Below are 23,535 nucleotides of genomic sequence, written 5' to 3'. Positions count from 1 at the left end.
ACTTCCGGAGCGTTGCACTGTGGGTAGCTATCCCACAGTTCCCGCAGTCTCCGCTGCCCATTGGAATTCTGGGTTGAGATCCCAATGCCTGATGGGGCTAAAACATTGTCGCGGGTGGTTCTGGGTACATATCGTCAGGACCCCGTTCCCACTCTCCCTCCCCCCGTGAAAGCAAAGGCAGACAATCATTTCGCGCCTTTTTTGTCTGCTGCCAGCCAAAGATGTAAAGGATAGATGGAGTGGGTCAGAACAAGAAATAGACCAGATTTGTTTTGTACTCATTTTCCTCCTCCCCTGTCTAGATCACACTGCAGTCAGTCACAGAGAAGGCGCAGCGAGGTTAATCTAGCCATGTATCAATCAGAGGCCAGGCTAACCTCCTTGTTCCAATAACAACGATAACTTTGGTGCACCATTTCTTATTGGAACCCTCCGTGCAGTCCTGCCTGAAATACTCCTTGATGTACAGGCACACCCTTTGTTGATTTTAGCTCCCTGAAGCCAACCCTGTAAGCCGTGTCGTCAGTCGCCCCTCCCTCCGTCAGAGCAACGGCAGACAATCGTTCCGCGCCTTTTTTCTGTGCGGACGCCATACCAAGGCAAGCATGGAGGCCGCTGAGCTCATTTTGGCAATTAGGAGCACATCAACCATCACACGCATTATCCAGCAGTATATGCAGCACCAGAACATGGCAACGCGATACCGGGCGAGGAGGCGACGTCAGCGCGGTCCCGTGAGTGATCAGGACATGGACACAGATTTCTCTGAAAGCATGGGCCCTGCCAATGCATGCATCATGGTGCTAATGGGGCAGGTTCATGCTGTGGAACGCCGATTCTGGGCTCGGGAAACAAGCACAGACTGGTGGGACCGCATAGTGTTGCAGGTCTGGGACGATTCCCAGTGGCTGCAAAACTTTCGCATGCGTAAGGGCACTTTCATGGAACTTTGTGACTTGCTTTCCCCTGCCCTGAAGCGCATGAATACCAGGATGAGAGCAGCCCTCACAGTTGAGAAGCGAGTGGCGATAGCCCTGTGGAAGCTTGCAACGCCAGACAGCTACCGGTCAGTTAGGAATCAATTTGGAGTGGGCAAATCTACTGTGGGGACTGCTGTGATGCAAGTAGCTCACGCAATCAAAGATCTGCTGATATCAAGGGTAGTGACCCTGGGAAATGTGCAGGTCATAGTGGATGGCTTTGCTGCAATGGGATTCCCTAACTGTGGTGGGGCTATAGACGGAACCCATATCCCTATCTTGGCACCAGAGCACCAAGCCGGCGAGTACATAAACCGCAAGGGGTACTTTTCGATAGTGCTGCAAGCTCTGGTGGATCACAAGGGACGTTTCACCAACATCAACGTGGGATGGCCGGGAAAGGTGCATGACGCTCGCATCTTCAGGAACTCTGGTCTGTTTCAAAAGCTGCAGGAAGGGACTTTCTTCCCAGACCAGAAAATAACTGTTGGGGATGTTGAAATGCCTATATGTATCCTTGGGGACCCAGCCTACCCCTTAATGCCATGGCTCATGAAGCCGTACACAGGCAGCCTGGACAGTGGTCAGGAGCTGTTCAACTACAGGCTGAGCAAGTGCAGAATGGTGGTAGAATGTGCATTTGGACGTTTAAAGGCGCGCTGGCGCAGTTTACTGACTCGCTTAGACCTCAGCGAAACCAATATTCCCACTGTTATTACTGCTTGCTGTGTGCTCCACAATATCTGTGAGAGTAAGGGGGAGACGTTTATGGCGGGGTGGGAGGCTGAGGCAAATCGCCTGGCTGCTGGTTACGCGCAGCCAGACACCAGGGCGGTTAGAAGAGCTCAGGAGGGCGCGGTACGCATCAGAGAAGCTTTGAAAACCAGTTTCATGACTGGCCAGGCTACAGTGTGAAAGTTCTGTTTGTTTCTCCTTGATGAAACCCCCCGCCCCTTGGTTCACTCTACTTCCCTGTAAGCTAACCACCCTCCCCTCCTCCCTTTAATCACCGCTTGCAGAGGCAATAAAGTCATTGCTGCTTCACAGTCATGCATTCGTTATTCATTCATCACACAAATAGGGAGATGACTACCAAGGTATCCCAGGAGGGGTGGTGGAGGAGGGAAGGAAAATGCCACACAGCACTTTAAGCACAGCACTTTAAAAGTTTACAACTTTAAAATTTATTGAATGACAGCCTTCTTTTTTTTGGGCAATCCTCTGTTGTGGAGTGGCTGGTTGGCCGGAGGCCCCCCCACCGCGTTCTTGGGCGTCTGGGTGTGGAGGCTATGGAACTTGGGGAGGAGGGCGGTTGGTTACAGAGGGGCAGCAGTGGCAGTCTGTGCTCCAGCTGCCTTTGCTGCAGCTCAACCATACACTGGAGTATTCTGGTTTGGTCCTGCAGCAGCCTCAGCATTGAATCCTGCCTCCTCTCATCACGCTGCCGCCACATTTGAGCTTCAGCCCTCTCTTCAGCCCGCCACTTACTCTCTTCAGCCCTCCACCTCTCCTCCCGGTCATTTTGTGCTTTCCTGCACTCTGACATTATTTGCCTCCACGCATTCGTCTATGCTGTCAGTGTGGGAGGACAGCATGAGCTCGGAGAACATTTCATCGCGAGTGCGTTTTTTTTTCTTTCTAAGCTTCACTAGCCTCTGGGAAGGAGAAGATCCTGTGATCATTGAAACACATGCAGCTGGTGGAGAAAAAAAAAAGGGACAGCGGTATTTAAAAAGACACATTTTATAAAACAGTCGCTACACTCTTTCAGGGTAAACCTTGCTGTTAACATTACATACATAGCACATGTGCTTTCGTTACAAGGTCGCATTTTGCCTCCTCCCACCGCGTGACTACCCCCTCAACCTTCCCCCCTCCCTGTGGCTAACAGCGGGGAACATTTCTGTTCAGCCACAGGCAAACAGCCCAGCAGGAATGGGCTATACTGAGTGTCCCCTGAAGAAAAGCACCCTATTTCAACCAGGTGACCATGAATTATATCTCACTCTCCTGAGGATAACACAGAGAGATAAAGAACGGATTTTGGTTGAATGCCAGCAAACATACACTGCAATGCTTTGTTCTACAGTGATTCCCGAGTATGTGTTACTGGCCTGGAGTGATAAAGTGTCCTACCATGAAGGACGAAATAAGGCTGCCCTCCCCAGAAACCTTTTGCAAAGGCTTTAGGACTACATCTAGGAGAACCGCAAATGCCAGGGCAAAGTAATCCTTTCACATGCTTGCTTTTAAACCATGTATAGCATTTTAAAAGGTACACTCACCAGAGGTCCCTTCTCCGCCTGCTGGGTCCAGGAGGCAGCCTTGGGTGGGTTCGGGGGGTACTGGCTCCAGGTCTAGGGTGAGAAACAGTTCCTGGCTGTCGGGAAAACCGGTTTCTCCGCTTGCTTGCTGTGAGCTATCTACAACCTTCTCCTCATCATCATCTTCTTCGTCCCCAAAACCTGCTTCCGTATTGCCTCCATCTCCATTGAAGGAGTCAAACAACACGGCTGGGGTAGTGGTGGCTGAACCCCCTAAAATGGCATGCAGCTCATCATAGAAGCGGCATGTTTGGGGCTCTGACCCAGAGCGGCTGTTCGCCTCTCTGGTTTTCTGGTAGGCTTGCCTCAGCTCCTTCAGTTTCACGCGGCACTGCTTCGGGTCCCTGTTATGGCCTCTGTCCTTCATGCCCTGGGAGATTTTGACAAAGGTTTTGGCATTTCGAAAACTGGAACGGAGTTCTGATAGCACGGATTCCTCTCCCCAAACAGCGATCAGATCCCGTACCTCCCGTTCGGTCCATGCTGGAGCTCTTTTGCGATTCTGGGACTCCATCATGGTCACCTGTGCTGATGAGCTCTGCATGGTCACCTGCAGCTTGCCACGCTGGCCAAACAGGAAATGAGATTCAAAAGTTCGCGGTTCTTTTCCTGTCTACCTGGCCAGTGCATCTGAGTTGAGAGTGCTGTCCAGAGCGGTCAGAATGGAGCACTCTGGGATAGCTCCCGGAGGCCAATACCATCGAATTGTGTCCACAGTACCCCAAATTCAAGCTGGGAACGTCGATTTAAGCGCTAATCCACTTGTCAGGGGTGGAGTAAGGAAATCGATTTTAAGAGCCCTTTAAGTCGAAATAAAGGGCTTCACTGTGTGGACGGGTGCAGGTTTAAATCGATTTAACGTTGCTAAATTCGACCTAAAGTCCTAGTGTAGACCAGGGCTTAGTAAATAACCTGTAGTAGATAAACATGGATGATTGACTTCCCCTGTTGCAAATAATATTCATTGTTGGCCTATTATGAAGGTAGTTGTAAGTCCTGCACAAATCAGACACTACTTTTTTGAGACCATCAATATCTTACAGGAATATTGAGAATACCCAAGTCACAGTTTCAGAGTTGGTTTTTTTTGATGTAACATGACACAGTATTTGAAGCCTTTTTTAAATCTTACACCAGAGTAAGTCTTGAAGTTCAAGGCAGTAACTCCTTAAACAATTTCTTAAAATTCATGTAAATCAAGGTTTCATAAATATTGCTAAGTGCCAAACAACTGTTTGAGGCACAAGACTGATTTGATGGCTTAAATATTAATTAGAGGGGTTAAATTAAATTAAATTAAATTTATTAATTAAAGGGGTCTGTGTGGCAGGGGATCGTGAATTTACATTTGAAGGTTTAGTGTTTTTTAAAAAAAAGTTTACTAAAGGGCTAAAATTTACAGTGTATACTCCTCATTGTTTAGGTTTGTTCATCCTCGTTTTGGCCCAGTCAAGTGTATACGCACCATCAGGGCTGTGGAGAAGGATGAAGAACTAACAGTGGCTTATGGATATGATCACAATCCCATCGGGCAGAATGGGCCAGAAGCACCAGAATGGTACCAGGTGGAACTGAAAGCCTTCGAGGCTGCCCAGCAGAAGTGAAATGCAGGAAAATTCTCAGTTCAGCAAACTGAAATAGAAAATTTGATCTATGCACTACCTTTATACTGAAAACTGGACAACCAGGGATTTGTTCATGCTGTTGCATCATAACCTCTCATTCAGTGTTAGAAACCAGTTTCTTGCGTACTAACTAGGTTTGACTGCGTTATTCATAGCAGATTTTAAATTAGCTAGTGTTGCACCAGTCTTATCTGAAAGAATTATTAAATATCTATACAAGGCAGCGTGATATTTTTAGTAGCTTTTATCTAATTCTGCACCATATGCAAAGATGCCAAAAGATTAGACCGAAAATGAAAAGATCATTCACTTCTAGTCAGCAGACTTCAGTGTTACTATTTCTACGGCCTAGGCATTACTGTGTGACTGCATTTTACATACATGCCATTTGTGATGATAATATTTTGATATTCTCTAATAGTGTAATTTGCCTTTTTAAACCTTTGATCTTAATCTTGCAATAGAGCAGTTTATTTATTGGTGTATGGGAGGCTGGGTTTTTAATTCCCTGGTCCTCTTATCTGAGCGTTGTTCTTTTTACAAATCCTCTCTTGCAGGAGAAAACCTTTCTGACCAGTGAAAAAGGTTTGTGTACTTGAGAGAGAGAGAGAGTGCTGTGTATAGATCTTTGTGGCGTTTTATATAAATAGTTTTAGTGATGTTCATGTCCAAAACAAACACGTGTTTGGCCTTTGGGGCTGGGATACACTGTTTAATTATGATTATCGCACATGAATTAACATGTATTTGCATGAAGATGTTTAAAGATGAGAAAGTGGGGTTTGATTTTTTATTATTTTTAAGATTGACATTCAGGAGCAAGGGTGCTGGAACTATTTTGTGGGGGTGCGGAGAGCCATCGTACCAAACTGTAAACCATCTATATGAAGGAAAACACTTTAAGCCAGCACCCTTACTTCCAGCACCTATGTTCGGGGAGGGGGGAAGCATTGGATGGTGTCTGGGGGACTTCTTCTTTCTATGTCTCACTTATCAGAGCTACTAATTCTTAAGGCTGAATTCTGCCTTTGAAGTCAGTAGAAGTATATGCATCTGCAGGCAGAAGGTAGTCCTGGGTTAGTATAGAGGGTCAGCGTCTCTACTGGTATAACATCTGCAGAGAATATGGTCCATACTGGTCTTGTTCATTTTGAGGCATAGTAAATGAGTTTAATGATAGATGACATACTAAGATTCAAATAGCAACTGCAAAAGGGGTTTTACGGAAAGACTGAAACAATTAATGTAAAAACATCAGTCGCTATTGTTAAGAGACATTTAGAAAATGTCAGCTTCTCTTGTTTATAGATCTACTTCAGCAGATAACGGGCTCCTGAACATTCATCTGGAAATGAACAAATCTCGCCTAATGTTGTAGAAGAGATTAATAAAGCCACCATTTCAGTTTAGATAATCCGGGCCTTCTTGGGCATCTACAATCGTGCTGACCTTTGTGTTTGGGGGTTTTAAGTAGTTCAGGAACAGTTAAAATGCATTTTCAATATGCTTACTTTTAAATGAGTATAGAATTGCGTGTGTGTGTGACATACAAAGATTTTAGGGAAAATTAGACCTAAATTTCTACAAGAGCAGTAGCATCTTTGATCTGTTGCTTTAAGAGTTGAGAGCTACCCATCCAGTTTTCTTGGATCTGAAAACTAGTATGAATACAGGTTTCCAATTCAAATAGAGAAAAGCATCTGACGGTATAGGAACTAATGTTTTTAGAGAATGCATTGGATGGACCAAAGACACAGAAGAATGATGTTGCTATTTTATGCTGTGAAGATCCTCAATGTGGTGTACATACAAAGTTAGGGAATTTAAGTAAGGCCCTCTTTAATTTGGGGCTCTATTTATTTAGCTCATACAATTGTTGATCACAAAGCCTTTTGAGGACTTTGACGTTTAGGCTTGCACAGAAGCTAATCTTCAGTTGGTGGGTCTATGCCCTGGGTTCCATGGCGCACTCCCAGCAAAGATCAGAATGCAGGTTTTTTCAACACCCACTCCTTCACTCTGGAGACTGTAGGCACATTGGTGTTTCTTCATATATGGCAGGTAGCCTACACAGATGATATTTTGGTGACTCAGCTTGGGTATGCTAAGACCAAACTGATCCTCACACGTAGTGGAGAGTTGTCAAAGGCTGATTGACAATACCACTTCAGCAGATGATTCTCAAAAGGAAATATGAATGTTAGAACTATTCCTGCCTCCTCACAGATCAACATTTTAAGAGCATCACAATGTTGAGGCGTAACTGCTTCTTTATTAGAGGCATGTCTTCCTTTAAACTGTTGAAAGGATCTTGAAAATTAGGGTTGTGTTTCAATGGGAAACACAAATGGTCTGGCTGAACTCTGCTATGAATGAATAGCGAACTGATTTGACTTACTCTAGGTAATTGTCCATAGGGAGGTTGCTTACATTTCCATGTCACTTGGAAAATCTTGTATAAGGTGTTCTGTCTGCTACAGTCCTCTTGCTTCACTTTGATTCCTGCCTCTGCTGTCTCCCATGAACTTTGTTCATGGAGGTGATCTGTTTTGTTTTTTAAGGCAAACATTAGACAAATGCTTTCTGCTGCTTACAGACTTGATTGTTGTAATGCAAAAATAGAGAATTAAGCCCGCAGGTTGCCAAAATAATGGTCTTAATTGTTTGGTTTTTTTCTAAAGCCATTCATTTTGGTGTTGGGCAAGTAGATTATCAAGTACTGATTTAAGGATGTTGAAGTCTGAGGATGTGCCATAATTATGATAAGCAAAAGCTTAGTCTCTCTCTTCACATTACTATACTACTCCCTGCTCCATTAGAATCTGTTGATCCTCCTGCTGGTTCTTCCCCAATTACACATCTTATAACATCAACATCTTTGTTTTGAGTCAGGTCTGATTCTTTTTCATTTCTCCTGTGGGCTCTCGGGGATTGGAAATTGCTGGTGTAAATACCCATTTCTTTTACAGGGACACTGACTTTGGCTTGAAATGCAGTCTGATATATATTCATGTGTTTCAATGGCCTTGTTGGCTCAATAACCTTTGATTGTTCAGAATTACATGGGTAGCCTGCAGTTTAATTTGTTAATCCATTCTAGACCTTGCAGATAAACTTGTGGAACCTTCAGGTAAAATATTTTTGTGAAATGAGTTGTGAGTAGTGGCACTTAAGAGACCTATACAGAAAATTTCTCTCTGGTTCTAGGCAAGTAGTCTTTATGTAAAGTGGCCCACAGGAGAATGGATACATTTACTGTGTTGCTAATATGAAATGAAACCAAAATCTAAACAGAGTTAGATTCACATGAGGACAGCAAACTGTTGTGCTCAGAGCCTGGCAAAGACATGTCCTATTACAAGAAATTGAAGGCAGATGAACTACAGATAGGGACACATGCTGTCCAGGGAACACTGCTTGACTACGTGGCATAGTATTCTTTATTCCTGGAGGATGGCACAGCAGAATATGTAGTCCCCACCTAGATGCTCATTGTGATTTGGGTGTGACTCCAATTCCAGCCTCCTTGTTTGTATCAGGGTCTGCAAAATCTTCCCATAAATAAGTATCTGTAATAAGATGATTGCCCCAGCTCCTCCTTATGAAGGAGCAGCACATAAAGCAGTTTGCAAATCAGTCCTCAACCTAAATACTATGGTGGTTTGTGCCCTAGATCGCCTTTGTCTTTCTGCCAGGTAATCTGGCTAGGACCAAGCACTGCCAAGACAGCAGCTTGTCATTGTAATCAGGAGTCCAGTAGTTTGTGGAGAGCTAGCATCAAGTCTCTTATGAAACTAGAGAAATCGAGGAACCTGAGGTTGCTGAAAGACCTAGTAATTGTAGAAGAGCCAAAGCAGCATGAGAAGAAGGGCTCTAAACTGTAATGTTAGCTGCTAGGTGTATTTTGTGGACTTCAGGAACAGGGAAGTGGGATTAGGCTGTTTTCTTAGTCATGCTCAACACATGCCTTTTAAGGATTCTGAGGGGTTTCCAGGAGATTCTGATGCCATAATTTGGCCACCTTGCATTCCTGTATCTGTTGAACCTCCCTCTGGTTTTGGCCATTTTAACTACAAATCTGACGAGGGTGTCACGCTGAGCTTTGCTCAAGTTAAGAGGAATTAATTCACAAAAGTCAACCTGACAAATCTGAGCTGGGATAATTCTGGAAAATCAAAATCATGTTGGAGTTGGGTTTTGCTGACCATTAGTCAACCTGAGTGGAAAGTGGAATGGGTTAGAAAGATTTGACTACATGAATTCTCTACTTCATTCTGCCTTTCTGAAATTCTCATCTACTTTTAACTGCTCACTGGTGAAACAGACAGTCAAAAGATCATCTGGGACCTTGTTTGATGATGATCTCCACCTCCATGATGATCTGTGGTGTGAGAACTTAGACATTTATGGAGTGAATAGAGTTTTTTAAGCCTTAAAAGGCCTTAAAATTAAAGGGGAGACTATCATTATACAATCCCAAACAAGGGATCAGAGCCACAGTAATGTTCCTGTGTGAACAAAGCAGCAAGAGAACTCAGCAGGACTACCGGGGGATTCACAACCACCACCATGTGCTTCAGGCACAGAACAGCCTGTGCACCTAGTTTGCTTCTAGCTACTGCTGGATGTCTGTGGTAGTGGTAGATGTAGCCCATCTGCTTCCCTTTTCCATTGGCTTTGGATCCTACTTATTCATACTGTGTGGTCCCATTTACCCAGCTGCAGTTTGTGGGTGTCACTTATATTGCAGTAGAACCCGAAGATGCTTGCAGCCCCATTGCACTAGTGGCTGTATTAAAACACAGGAAGGCATTATCTCTGCCTTGAAAAGCTTTCGATTTTGACCACTTTCACTTGACTTGACATCCCCTTGGAGAGGACATTGGTGGTGGTCAGAGGTACGGGATTCCCCAGATCAGATTCTTTGTGGCTTTATTTCATCTGCACAACAGATGTATCCTAAAGCTCTCTGCCCATACATGCCTCTGGAGGCCACCTCTCAATTTGGTCCAATGGTACCAGATAACTTTTTATTTAAAAAAAAAAATAAAAAAAAGGAAAGCACTATTTCCCATTTAGCTGAAACATGGTCCTTAAAAAACCAGGGGCAATGTATATAGTATCATAAGTAACCTAATGTTCGAGTATTTGGATGGGCAACTTGAGACAGAGGACCAACTTCACCCATCTGATATAAGCATACACCACTCCACTGGAATCAATGTATTTGCACTTACTTAAACCAGTGGAGAATCTGGGGATATCTCTATGGAACTAGCAGCCTTAGAACTATATTTTGGAAGTAGTGATTATTAATTGTATTCCAAATGACTTTTAAAAAATTGTTGCACGATTGATGGTTGTATGTTTACCTGTCATAGATCAAAGGTTTTGAACACTGATTTCTAACTATCCAGTGGATCCTTCTTGTGTCTGTCTTTTTCCCTCCAGTTCAGCAGAAGCTGCCCTTCTCTAATTTTATTTCAGATACATTTGATTTTTAAATAGACTTCATTCTTTTTTCAAAGGAACTAGGTATATAAATTCAAAGCAATGAATTCAAGCCATAAAACCACAGGTGTGGGAAACCCTTTTCACAAGTTTTAACGTGTTTGTATGTAAATAGATGTTTGTATGAAATATTTTCATGGTAGAATGAATATATTTTAAAAAAAAAAAGTTCCCCTCTATTTGAAATCAGATTTACAAGGGTGTCTTTTTATAAGATCTGAGTATAACTGAAAATGAATACATGAAACTTTTAAAATTTGGAGATGCAGCATATTATCCTTACAGTAGCTAATAGATAAGCTATTGAGAGAGAATATGTATGTAGTGTTGCATATAACTGTCATTTCAATACCCTGGCCAATCACATCTTTAAGACAAACCTTTCAATTCTCCCTCAGTTATATGCATTATATAATGAAAGCTTCAGTCTCAGTCTTCTCCTATAAAACTTTTTTCAACTGTAATTAATTTTATTTCAAAATAACTACTGTACTTAGTTAACTAAAACTGAGACTGGAAACCATTCCATTTTATCTAAGCTGCCAGCTCTGACAGTTTCTGCTATTTTTACACTTTTTAGGCCACAATTGTTCGGTCTCTGAATTCTAAGGTATGCTAAAGAATCCAGTCTGGGGGTAAGCTTACATGTGACTTGAGAAGTGAATCCCACAATAATTAGCTTGTATACAGAACTTGATAGGTGTTTTATGACATTTGTACTAGAACTGTGAGCCTTATTGAACATCATTAGGTTTATTTATGACTTTTAAAACAATGGATAACTCTAAAGAAAGATGTTTACATGAATGATGCCTGCCCTTCCTCTCATGTTATGAATGAGGTTTTTTATACAGTGTGTTTGGGTGCATGTGCCCAGATGTAGGAAAGATGTTTCTGGGGAAAAATATTGACAAACATTTGTGATAAATGAATCTTACAAACTGTTTAATTGCGTGATGAAAGCAATGCAGGTATTAAAATATTCAAACAGAACAATCTCTGTTCTCTTGTGTTTTTTAATATAAAATCTTGGACTGCCAACACTCCGCCCTGTTTTATGTGCTTTCTATTACTCTGATGCAGCTCTGATCCCTGCAACCATATTTATTGGTGGCGCATAGGTAGAATTTGCCCCAGTTTCAGCAGTCTTTTGGGCTATGTTATACTAATACAAAATAGTGAACTAACAAGACAACATTTCTTGTACTAGTCACTTTCCCATGGAATTAGGTTTTCATGTTAAAGTAACAGGAAGTGTGTCTTGTGCATTGGAAGAACACAGCAGATTTTTGTTTACCCAAAACAGCTTTTAAAATGTTTTTAGAAGTGTTTGGTTGTAGCTGGAACTCTATTCTAACTCTTTACTGCTGCAGTCAATGTGGTGTGCATGGGGGAGGTGGGGAAGAACCACAGAAGCTTCCTGCCTAATGTAGCCAGAATGCTACAAGTACTTGGGATACCCATTGAAATGTTCATCCGTCCTTGCCCCCCATGCACACCCCACTCATTCATGCTGATGCTCATTCTCTGATAGGATGTTTTTCTAAAAGATACGCTCCCGGAATTTTGTGGAAGTTCTATGGCCTGTTATACAAGCTAGACTAGATGATCACCACAGTCCCTTCTGGCTGGGATCTTTGAATCTGGTTGGTGTGGAAAGGAGCCAGGCTATTGTCCATCTCAGCCTTGTGAGATCTCCACTTTTTAAAAATTTTCCTGGTCCTCTTGTGGATATGCTGTCCACTGTGCAGGCGTATACAGGAAGACTACTTGTACCTCTGCCCTTTTTCTGCTCTGTGTGGCTTCTGCACTGCCTGTTGAACTTCCATAATCATAACACTGAAGAAATGGGCTGCTACCAATACCCAGATAACGAAGCCGCTTGGAAGACTGTGTCAGTGACAAAACTTGGAAAAGGACTGGCTTAACACAATTACTGGGGAGGATGTGTTGGTTACAGTTTTGTACGGGTATTCATCCCAAACTTCCTGCATGTAAGGAAAAGGTCTGCCTTTTATTTTAAAAAAAAAAAATCAGTATTCCTATTTTAAAATTTGGCACACTCCTCAACTAGTGTGGTGATGTAGCCTGAAGAAATTAGAAAACTTAAATGAGCATCTGAGCCCCATACCATTTAAGAATTAAGCTAAATCAGTATTACCCATTCTGATACGGATTTTTAAGAGTGCTCACACAAGAGAATTGCACTGATTTAATTAAATCTCTTTCTAAAGCAATAGTTTAATCAGTACAATTTTAGTGTTTTAGGTGGTGGTCTATAGAGGCTTAAAACTGCTACTGTATTACTATGGTACAGGGCACTGAAATCTTGATTATAATGGCTTTAGAGTCCAGTTGGGAGATGGTATATGGGGGGGGGAAAAACACAACAGGAGGTTGTGGGAAAAGTGGACAAACAGGTCAAGGAGACTGCCTTTGTGTACAAAGTGGAGGAAGTTGGAGGGTTCTGTAATAAATTGGAAAAGTGGATAAAAGGAGGGAGGCACTAAATGGTTACAATCCTTTAAAAATAAACCTGTTTTTGTTACAGTGGAGAAGACGGAGCAGTAGAGGAACTTAGAAGGATGACATGGTCAGAATTATGGGGGAGGAAGAGGCTAATTGCAGTATTCTGAATGGAGCCACAGAAAGCCAGGGAGGAATAGGTTGCACTAATCAAGAGAGATTGGAAAGATGTATGAGAGTTTTAACTATTGTCATGGAAAAGTCTAGGTTTTGAAGATGTTGTGCAGGGAAAAATTTGAACTGGGCCTGGATGTGTGGGTTTAGAGAGGGTGGTGTTGACACCAAGGTTATGGGGCTGAGTGACAAAGAAGGCGGGGGGTGTCAACAGTAACCAATTGATTGCATGGGGAGAGTATGGGAGGGAATACAAGGAATTCAGTTTGGGTACATTAATTTTAAGTTGACAGATATCCAGGAGATGTTAGAGAGGCCAAGCAAAGTTGGGTTGACTGGAGGGAGACAGGCATAGAAATAGCACTAGAAGCTGTGAGAGCAGATGATGTCACCTGGAGGCGTAGAGGGAGGAGAGGAGTGACCCCAACATGGAGTTTTCTATAAGAGAGCTGCAGGCTGGGGAGGAGGGGAGAGAAGAGATCCTATGGGAAGAGACTATCAGAGAAGTAAGAGAAACAAGAGAGGATGGAATTGTGAAAGCCCCAGGCTGACATCTTTTTAAGGTAATATTTCCCCCTAGCTCTTCAATCTGGAAACCTAGGTAGAAAGCAGTAGTGCAAATTGGGGAGGAAGGGGTTGATGACAGCAGCAACCCCCCTCCAAAGTTCCTGCACTTGCTCAAAGTTCCATAGGCTGTAGAGCTGAGGGGGGCCGTGGCCTGATCACTTACAAGCAGTGGTCCTATATTGAATCAGGAAGGTTGCTGCCAGAGCTGTCTGATGTGGTCACAGTGCTACTGAAATTTGCCCCGGCTGCCCCTCCCATACAAATGGAGGCATGGCCAGATCATCAGTGAGTGTGACTCTGTGCACCAGGTTGCAACACCAATGCTGCTGAAATTTGGCCTGGCTGCACCTCTCTGGCAGAGGGGGAGGCTGTTCCTATATGGTGGAGAGCAGGGGAGTCTGCCAAGAACTTGACTTATTTGGTTTGGGGGGGGGGAGATTCCAGCTGGGTGTAGGAGACCTGGAATCCCTGTGGGAGGAAAGGGGAAGACGTGAGGACTGGAATTTGCCCCCCTTGGAAGATATACCTGAATAGTGCTGAGGGCACAAAGTGGACATGGGTCCCAAATGTACAAGAAGGGTGATCTCTCCCTATGCACAGGGGAGGGTTGTGTGCATATTACCAAGCCACAATGCCTAGAAGTGTGTGTTCAGCAGGGTGGAGAGAAGAGCAGCTGGCCATGGTTCCTGCCTCACCAGGTGCCTAGGGCTGCTGTGGACAGGACTGCAGTGCAGAGCAAGGCTCTAACCTTCCCACCTCGCTTGTGTGAAAGCTCTCAGCCATGTGCTCCTCCAGGCAGGGCAGAGCTTTTCTTGTACAATAACTAGACCTGGCAGCGCTAAACAATCTGAATATATTTGCTGTTTGCCTGCTGGGACAGTAGCTGTGCGCCAGTGAAGAGATGAAGCAGTCTGCCGGGGTGGGGTATGGTTGCCTTTTAGCTTCTGCTCCACAAATTTCTGTAAGGCTGCTCGAGAAGCAGAGACCACCCTTTACTCGCCCTGCCTCTTGCCAAAAGTAGCTTCTCAAGGCTTCCCTTACTAGCCTGGGCCCTTCTTGGCTCAGCTGAGAGGTGTGAGGGGTGTGTGACAAGCTATCAAAAGCAACTCCATATGAACACTCCACATGCACAGCCTCGAACAATTCACTAGCCCCCCCCCCCATGCCATAATCTCCCTAGGCTGCTTGTGAGGAGCCCATTGCAGTGGCATTAGAATGTCATAAAAATGGCCATAGTGCATCAGCCCAAAGGTCCCTGTTGCCCAGTATCCTTCCTGTCTTCCAACACTGGCTAATGCCAGCTGCTTCAGAACAAATGAACAGAACAGGCAATCATGCAGTGATCTATCCCTTGTGGTCCTTTCTCAGCTTCTGGCAGGCAGAGGCCAGGGACACTGAACATGGGCTTGCATCCCTGACCATCTTGGCTAACAGCTGCTGATGGCCTATCCTCCATGAACTTACCTAGTTCTTTTTGAACCCTGTTATAGTTTTGGCCTTTACAACATCCACAGGTCGACTGTGCATTGTGTGAAAAAGTACTTCCTTCTGTTTGTTTTCAACCTGCTGCCTATTAATTTCCTTAGGTGACCCCTAGTTCTTGTGTTAGCTGAACCAGTAAATAACACTTCCTTATTCACTTTCTCCACATCCTGCATGAGTTTATTGACCTCTTATCATTTGACCTCAGTTGTCTATTTTCCAAGCTGGAAAGTCCCGGTCTTTTTAACCTCTCCTGGTACAGAAGAAATTCCATATCCCTCATCATTTTTGTTGCCCTCCTCCATTGCCCGGGGAGCTGTTCGCACGGGCGGCCGCCTTTGCACACCAGCCCGTGGCCGCCGGGGGCGGCGCCGCAGGGGTTAAAGCCAGCGGCGAGGGCGGGGCCCCGGCTCTCACCGCAGCGGGAGCAGCCGCGCTGACTCACCTGCCCAGGTGCACCCGGGGCTTCCCGCTGTGCGGCGGCGGCGGCGGCTGGGCGCAGGTGAGTTCGTTCCCCCGGCCGGCGGCCCCCTTCGCCTCGCCTGCCCGCTCTGCTGAGGGACTGGCTCGGGCTCGGGCTGGGGCGGGGCTCGCTCCCGCCTGCCCTTCCGGACGCGCAGCGGGCCAGCTGCAAGGCCGGCTTTGGGGCCGCTCCCCGTAGGGCTCGGGTGGCTCCGTGTGCGCGCCTCTCCCCTCCCCTCCCCTCCCCGGCTTACTTGGGCCCCGACGGGCTTTTGCTGTCTGGGGCTGTCAGGCTAACGCTCCTCTTCGCTTCCCCGGGGCAGGTGAACGGTGGGTGGGTGCTTCGGACGCGAAGGCCTTGGCTTGCGCTAAGACTAACCCGCAAAGACGCGCGCAGGGGGCGAGGGGGGCAGCCGCGCGCAGGGTTTGCTTGTAGAAAAGAGCAAAATAATTCATTCCCGCACCGAGGGCGCGGGGCCCCGTTTTCCAGCAGACTGTTAGATCCCTCCAGGAACAATCGTGCCATTTTTCTCTTTCTTTCCTGGCGCAGTTCTAGTCCAAAAAGTAGACACCCGCCCAAATCCAGCATGGCCTTAACGATACTGCATGTCTGTATGCTCACCCGGGCTGCTCTTCTCCTTAACGCTCAAGTAAGGAAAGAGTGTCTTTAAAAGAAAACTCTCTGCTACAGTACGAAGAACATGGGTCACCTTTCCAGTCCTCCTGGGTAATGGTTCTTTTTCCTTGAAGCTGTTCCTTAGGACCAGGCTTTAAGCTTTTCTGTGAGATTAACAGATTTTCAGTATAGTAAGGTTTAGCATATGTTGGATAGGCTGCTTTATTCTGAGTTAAACTCTAGACGAACATTTTGTTTGTGTGGGTGGCACTCTTCCAGGCTGGAAGGCCTCTCTTCTGGAAGTAAAGCTTTTCTATACAAGAGCCAGAAAACCTAGTGGACAGCTGATTTAATCAATTGTCTAGGCATACCAGGGCCTTAAAATCTCACTTATTGGAGACACTCCTAGCACCTAGGCCAACAAGATATGTTAAAAAGATTGTGAGCCTTTGAATTTCTTTTTTGTTGTTGACTTTAATATGTGTAAATACTGGGGGTAAAAATCAAACCTGTAGGGTGAAGCAATTCGGCATCACTACTGATTGGCTAAAAAGTTTTGTTTAAAGATGTATGTTGTTAAAAAGATACATTTTCCAAGTTAAATTTTGACTAATCTTTTAACAACATGATATAAATGTCCAAAACACCTGCACTATACTCTTGATAACAATTTGGTATGAGCACCACCATTTTAAGATCCTCTTCAAAATTAACTTATCATATGCCTTACCACTCTCAACTGACGCTAAAGGGGGAATAAGTCAGGCCCAATAATATTTTGTACTGTAGGAGAATCCACTGTCTCCCCCCAGTTCCATTCCTAGGTTAGTGGGGACTGGAAATGTTGAGCCATGTGCCTAACTCGCTGTGTTGGGGACAAGAAGGATAGTTTGTATCATTCGATAGTGCCTTTCCTTTAAAGGAAAGTCCTTAGGTTTAAAATATTCCTTACTTATGTTAACACCTTTTAGATTTTTAAAACGGCAACTTTGTAATGTTGATTGAGCTGAAAATTACGAAGTAAGCAATGCACCAGTTTCATTTTCAGCTTCTCTCACAGTAGTATTCCTGATGCTCCCAGAATGACCAAATTTAGTTGTCTAGTTGTGGTGGATTCTGAAGGTCAAACTAAACTATACTGGAAACCTTGTTTAAAGTAGGCTCTGTAGAATTGTTAAGAATTGCTGCTGGAGCAGGTCCTTACTGTAGGTTTCATTATGATAGTTGGTGAATATATATGAATGTGATCAGACAAATATCCATGTTTATTTCCTGGTTTGGAAGTACTGAGCTAAAGCAAAGACTTACAGAAATGAAGTTCCCCAACTGTAGACCACGGAGTTCTTGCAGGTTGTAAGTAGAGAGGAGGCTGATCACATGGGTCAGCTCTGTGTTTTCAGTTACAGAATTGTACTGAGATAGCTTTAGCACTTATTTTCTTAATGTTAAATGTCCACATAAGTAATTACTGTAGTTGTCAGAGGAATGGGATGTACTCTGCATAACTGTGAACAGGAGGTTCATGAGACTTTGTCAAAATGTGGACTGTAAAATTTGAGAACTTTTGCGAACCTGTTCTTTATTTGTGTGTGTATTGTGGGGACGACTAGGAAGGTCAACTAATGTTATTCTACAGCAAGCTGCCAGGCTGAAATGTCATTAACGTGTGTATTCATATGAGGCATCTAAACTTCTTTAAATGTTTAGCTTCCTTAATGTCATTTAATTGTAGTGAGGTTAGGACAGTAGCAGATTAAACCCTGGACTTCTGGAGGTCATGAACTAGCTGGAATCCTGTCCTTTTAAATGTATTAAGCATTGCTAAATCGTACAGTAGGATAGGCTTGTAATACCGGGGCAACAGTTAGGTTTTTTTTTAATATGGAGACAATACATTTAAAATGTTGAAAACATGCTACAATCTGAATCTTGTTATAGCAAAGTTATTAGCAGTTTTATTTTAAACACTAGAGCAGTATAATCCCTGATCCTTGCTCCAAGGAGTGACCACTCAAGTCATTGCTGAAAGGGAACAAAACCTGGCTTCTAAACAAAGCTTAAGAATAAACTGGATCTTGCATGTTCTACTGGTTGTCTGATAATTTTAAAGGGGAAAAAAATTGCAGCAGAGGTTGTAAGAAAGATTTATCTGTCTAGGTAATTCTCTATATCCAGAAACACCTTACTGTGTGCATTTAAAAACAAAGCTTTTGTGGTGCGAGTGACTTTGACGTCCATTTTTCTCATTCTTGTATTTTTCCCCACATCTTCTGGCAACCATAAAAAGATAAGTTCCATGTACATGGCAAAGTTGAATGTTTGACGCTGCGCTATTATAGCAGATCCTCATGCTATTAATGGCAAGGTATGTCAGCAATTTGTCAGATGATGCTTGTTGAAGTGCTAATCCTCTTGCACCTTCTTCCTTCTGTTTAGGGAAAAACAGTTAGGCTGACTCTTCCTGAAGGATCCCTGTGCTTCTTCCTAAGATCACACAGTGTGTACACACACAAGTTCACGTGTGGATTCATTATAATGGATCGCTACAGATATTTCATCTTTAACCAGAAAAGTATGGTTGTGCTGGGGTTCTTGCAGATAGCCTTTGCTACAGTGTGTGTCATCAGTGGATTAATGGATGGCACCTTCAGAACACAAACAGCACTGAGTAAAACAAGAGCACCCGTCTGGGCTGGAATGGTAAAGTTGCATATCTTATTTTTCTGTTTACTTATCCTATTGGGGGTTATAGTTCATGGTTATGGTTATGGCTCCCTCTGGGAGAACTTCTGCTGACTCTTCTCCAGCACCTCTCTTGGAATCTGGTATTTGTCCACTGCTCTGAAAGCACAAGAGTGGAGAGGCACCGGGAAAAGATTTGGGGATATTGCGAGGTGAGGGGCGGAGACCTTCAGCGAGGACTAGAATAACAAGACACACTGTAATTCTGCTTTTATTTCATCAGGCATGGGATGATTTAGAAAATGAGGCTGTGGAGAGTTGCCATTTTAAAAGTTGTAACCAAAAAAAACTGTATAAAGCTAATGATTGTATTGAGCTTCAATGTATTGGTGGGACACAGAGGACCCCTTCATTTCATAAGATTGACTCGGTGCCCATATAACACAGCTGAACTTTTCACTGAAAATGAATTGCAGTAAGAGTACAACAATACCCTAATTGGTTTTAACTTTATTATTAGGGGCAGCACTGTTTCATTGATGTTAGGGATGAAAGCTTAATAATTGCATCAAAGCTTTATAGGTGTTCTGAGCAGCTCAGATTCATAAGGTTTCCCGTATGAAAATATTCCTACGATTCAAAAGTAACATACCATTGCTACAGCATAATATGATCAGGAGTCATTGCTGCACGGTGGTGGTGCCTTCTTGGGTTGTCTGTCTGTCGACTGCTTCTGAAGAATAGGTTCTCTGTTATCTAGTCAGAGCAGGTTGTCAGGTTACTGAAGTGCAACTTGTGTAAAACTTTAAATAAACTGTACCCTGGGGGTAAAATCCTGGTCCCATTTAAGTAATTATCAGAGTTCCCATTGACTGCAGTTTGGCCAGGATTTCATTCTAGATAAGTGTAGATAACCCAAAGATGCATATCTTTTAATATGGGTTTAAGGTTGGAGGGCAGGAGAGGTGATGTAGAGGGGGATGGGAATGGAAGCCAGAAAGGTTTCCTCAAAAAGTACACTAGAGCAGTGGTTTTCAAACTGTTGGTCGCAACCCAGCACTGGTTCCCGGAATGTAATGCACTAGATCACAGCAGCTCTGGTCAGCACTGCTGACCGGGGCATTAAAAGTCCCATAGGCGGTGTTTCCCAGCTAACGCAAACTGGTCCCTACCTGTTCCAACACTGCGCTGTGCCCTGAACCCCCCTCATCCCCACCCCAGAGTCTGCATGCTCTGAGTGCCCCCCCCAAACCTGGAGCCCCCTCCTGCATCCCAAACCCCTCACCCCCAGCTCCAGCCCAGAGCCTGCACTCCCATCCCAGAGCCCTGATCCGCTACCACAGCCCTGAGCCCCCTCCTGCACCCAGAGCCCTGAACCCCTCACGCACCTTAACCCTCTGCTACAGCTCTAAACCCCCCGCAGCCCAAGCCCAGAGCCCCACTCCCACACTCTGAACCCCTGATTCCTGGCTCCACCCTGCAGTCCTCACCCCCACACCCCAACCCTGAGCCCCTCCCACACCCCAAATCCCTCATCCCCAGCTCCGTTGGGTCACGGGCATCAAAAATTTTCTTCAACTGGGTCGTGAGAAAAAAAGTTTGAAAACTATTGCACTAGGGTACCACAAACGACTTTAACTCTGCTCTTTTGTTCCTGCCATCTTGTGCAGCCACCATATAAGGTACATTGGGTGTATGCAAACTCTTTATTTCCATGCTTTCCAATGTTTGAGGGTAAACATAACCTTATTCCAACATACATTAGTAGTTCCCTGCTCCTTTTTGTGAGTTTCTTGACTTCCACCAGATTATTTTTACTGCACCTTTATGTTAAGATTTTATCCGTTAAGTTACTGGCACACATTGACATCATCAGTTCACATTTAATAAAGTTTTATTAGGGGAATGTTTCTGTTCCATAGTGCCTAAAAATACAAACAAAATATTAGAAGTACAAAACTCATTAGTTTTTCTCCCTGTTCCTCACATGTCCCCAGATCTCCCCTCCTCACTGTCCATGTACTCCAGCCAATTTACTCAGGAAGCTGCTGACCCAAAGCATCCTCTTTCATCCTGGACTCATACCTACCTTCTGAGTCATAGCTTCTTTCCTTTCACAAAAGGAGCAGAGAACTACTAATGTATGTTGGAGTACGCAACTTTTTAGTAGCTCACTGGTGCCTTGGCACATGTTGGCTATTGCGCAGCTTCAAAGCTGTTCTTGGGGTTGTCAATACAAGAGTTGCAATACCATATCAGACTGTGGCCCATCTAGTCTGGAATCCTGTCGCTGACAGTGGCCAACATCAGACGATTCAGAGGAAGGTGTAAGAACTTAGCGGTAAGATAATCACCCAACAAATTATGTCTCATCCTGATCTCTACTAGTTAGACAAGCTTAAGTCCTGAAACAAGAGGCTTGCCACCTTTACCTCAGCCCTACCTGGCCAATATTCTGCCCCATCCTCATCTTTGTCACTCTTACCAGAGTGCACCACTTTGGGCTTGGTCTCTGGGACACTATGAAGGGTAGTAGAACTGTTTGGTCTCTGCTGCTCCAAACTGGGATTGCCAGAATACAGCCTTGCTCTGTCATCTGTGACTTCAGCAGGTCTGTGCTTGCAATCCTCATCTGTTTGCCCATTCAGGGTCACAGTGATTGACACTGAAGAACAATGTACCCAGAAATCAGAAGATCTGGGTTCCAATGCTGGCACTGGCTTGCTGTTAAAGACTGAAAGTTCAGAAAACTGGAGATTTTAGAAAGTAACTTAATGTCCTGATTTGCATTTTTGACTGATGTTACCATATTTACATAAATGACAGAAAATGTCCTAATTTCCAGAAATTAAGCCGAATAAGGCTGCCTAATGGAATGAACTTTAGAAAACAGAAATTCCAGACCAATGGTAGGTGGATAGGTAGGTAGTGGCAAGCTTTAAGTTATGAATAGTCTGTTGCAGACACTGTGACTGTAGGTCTACAAAATCAGCCTAAATAACTCAAATAGCTGACAGGCTTAACCAAAAATAGTCAGAGAAACCAGTCCTCGCTGAGTCCAGTTAAAGAAAGCAAGCTTGGAGTTTCTCGGCCAAGACGCTTAAGATGACATGTCAATGACAAACCAATATTAAAATGGCAAAATACTACTTTGATAAATGCCTTCCCAATTCATATGCCTCTCCCCCAGCCCACTATACACATTCTCAAGATAGGAGTATACATGGGATATTTCAGGTGGATTAGCTGAGCATTAGCAAAGTTAGGGAGAGCATCAAAACTTGTGGTAGTGGACAGCTATCTACAGTCTCTCTGTAATACCTTCAGCATATGCTATAAAGGTTGATGAAATTTAAACTACTATATAATTTATAAATGTGTCGACACATGTGATAAATTTTGCTAGACATGTGGTGATAAGTTTTCCTGTACTGAAGAGAGCTGTCTGTTTTCCAAACGCAAATGTCCTTAGTTCCCTGGAATATTATGTGCTAGTTTCACTCTTTTCACACTAGCGGAAATGTAACGCTGCTGAAATGTGAAATCTGACTCCAAAATTATAAAGCAAGGCTGGAATAACTGCTAATTTTATATTAACTTTCACTCTCAGAATGTTTCATTTTCTAAAGAAGTGACAGAATGCCATTTCTTAAACTCCAGGATCTTCACTGTTAAAACCACGTCAGTTATTGTGGCATAAAATGTCTGCTCTCTTCATAGGCTCATTCTTCTTATAAAGTGGGGTGTAAAGGTTCAAGTTCTGTGTGGTCACTATGAACTTAAATAACTTTAAGTGCTTATAATTTAAAATGGCTCCTTATGGAATATATTTTCTGAAACTTGTCATACCCAATATAGTAGCATAACTGGTTAGCATGGTTTCTTTCCAGTTGCAAAATAATCTGTTTATTTTTCACATGCAGGTCATGGGTATTCCTGGAATTCTGGCTTTATTTTCTTCCCAGAAAAAAAATCCAGTTCTTGTAAGTTTGTAGAATTTTTTTTTTAAAGGGGTAGGCGAAGGGGTGACCAGATACATCTTTTGTAAACAACATTAAGTTGGTAGTGGCCCGGTTCACTTTATCGTACTTGGTGCTAAATCTTGCTGCAAGATCCTCACTCTGAGTTCTATGTAGCAGTATTAAATTCTGTAGAAAAATGAGAATTCTGGCAGCATTTACTGATCAGTTATTCCAGAACATGTGATTTTTTGTAACTGATTTTAGATTCCTTCAAGCTCTGTATTTTCTAGCAGTTACTTTTGAATGTACTAGAGAAATATTTCCACAAATTTAATTTGCTTGCTGAACTATATAGTACGATAGGAATTAAAATGGAATGTGTAAAGAGCTTGCTTCTTGACTTTCTGGCCAGCTAAACTCCAAAAGGATATGTTCTTATTTGTAAATGAGTGAACTGCTAAAAGACCCTTGGGGTTTTACTTAATCTAATTGCTTTAACAGACAAACATCTCTGTGGTCAAGATTTGAGATTATAGGGCATATATAATATAGAGGTGGTAGTGGCTTGGAGATACATGTTGAACTTGACTATGGTTTCATAATAATTCTTCCTGCTACTGTCCTTTGTTACCGATCTATCACTATAAAGCTTTAGGAGCTGCTGCAAATGATTTTCTATTATGA

At 43.6% G+C, this 23,535-nt stretch overlaps 2 protein-coding genes across 7 annotated transcripts in view; one reads left to right on the top strand and one right to left on the bottom strand.

The window, feature by feature from the left end:
- The window catches only part of SETD7 (SET domain containing 7, histone lysine methyltransferase), a 56,643-nt gene that overhangs the window by 26,177 nt on the left and 6,931 nt on the right, over positions 1 to 23,535 (top strand). For 2 of the 6 annotated variants that reach the window (XR_012158572.1, XM_073341171.1), the window contains one exon: positions 18,644 to 18,765. Coding sequence is in view for 5 of the 6 variants with exons in the window: in XM_073341171.1 (XP_073197272.1) it covers positions 18,644 to 18,662 (19 nt within the window). In the remaining variant the exon portion in view is untranslated. Of the gene's footprint in view, positions 1 to 302; positions 476 to 4,727; positions 11,455 to 18,643; positions 18,908 to 22,812; positions 22,873 to 23,535 lie in introns of those variants that run through there. The other 4 variants (XM_073341168.1, XM_073341169.1, XM_073341173.1 and 1 more) reach the window with 4 other exon arrangements.
- LOC140910404 (myb/SANT-like DNA-binding domain-containing protein 2) lies at positions 2,037 to 4,186 on the bottom strand. The gene is made up of 2 exons (XM_073341174.1): positions 3,266 to 4,186; positions 2,037 to 2,676 (listed from the first exon to the last, which is right to left on the bottom strand). The coding sequence occupies exons 1-2, from the start codon at positions 3,846 to 3,848 to the stop codon at positions 2,498 to 2,500; spliced, it is 762 nt and encodes a 253-aa protein (XP_073197275.1). The 5' UTR covers positions 3,849 to 4,186; the 3' UTR covers positions 2,037 to 2,497.

The sequence above is a fragment of the Lepidochelys kempii genome, chromosome 4 (assembly GCF_965140265.1).
Source record: "Lepidochelys kempii isolate rLepKem1 chromosome 4, rLepKem1.hap2, whole genome shotgun sequence".
Classification (NCBI taxonomy): Eukaryota; Metazoa; Chordata; order Testudines; family Cheloniidae; genus Lepidochelys; species Lepidochelys kempii.
The sequence above is the reverse complement of the archived record's forward strand: the minus strand, read 5'-3'. Positions and strand labels throughout refer to the sequence as shown.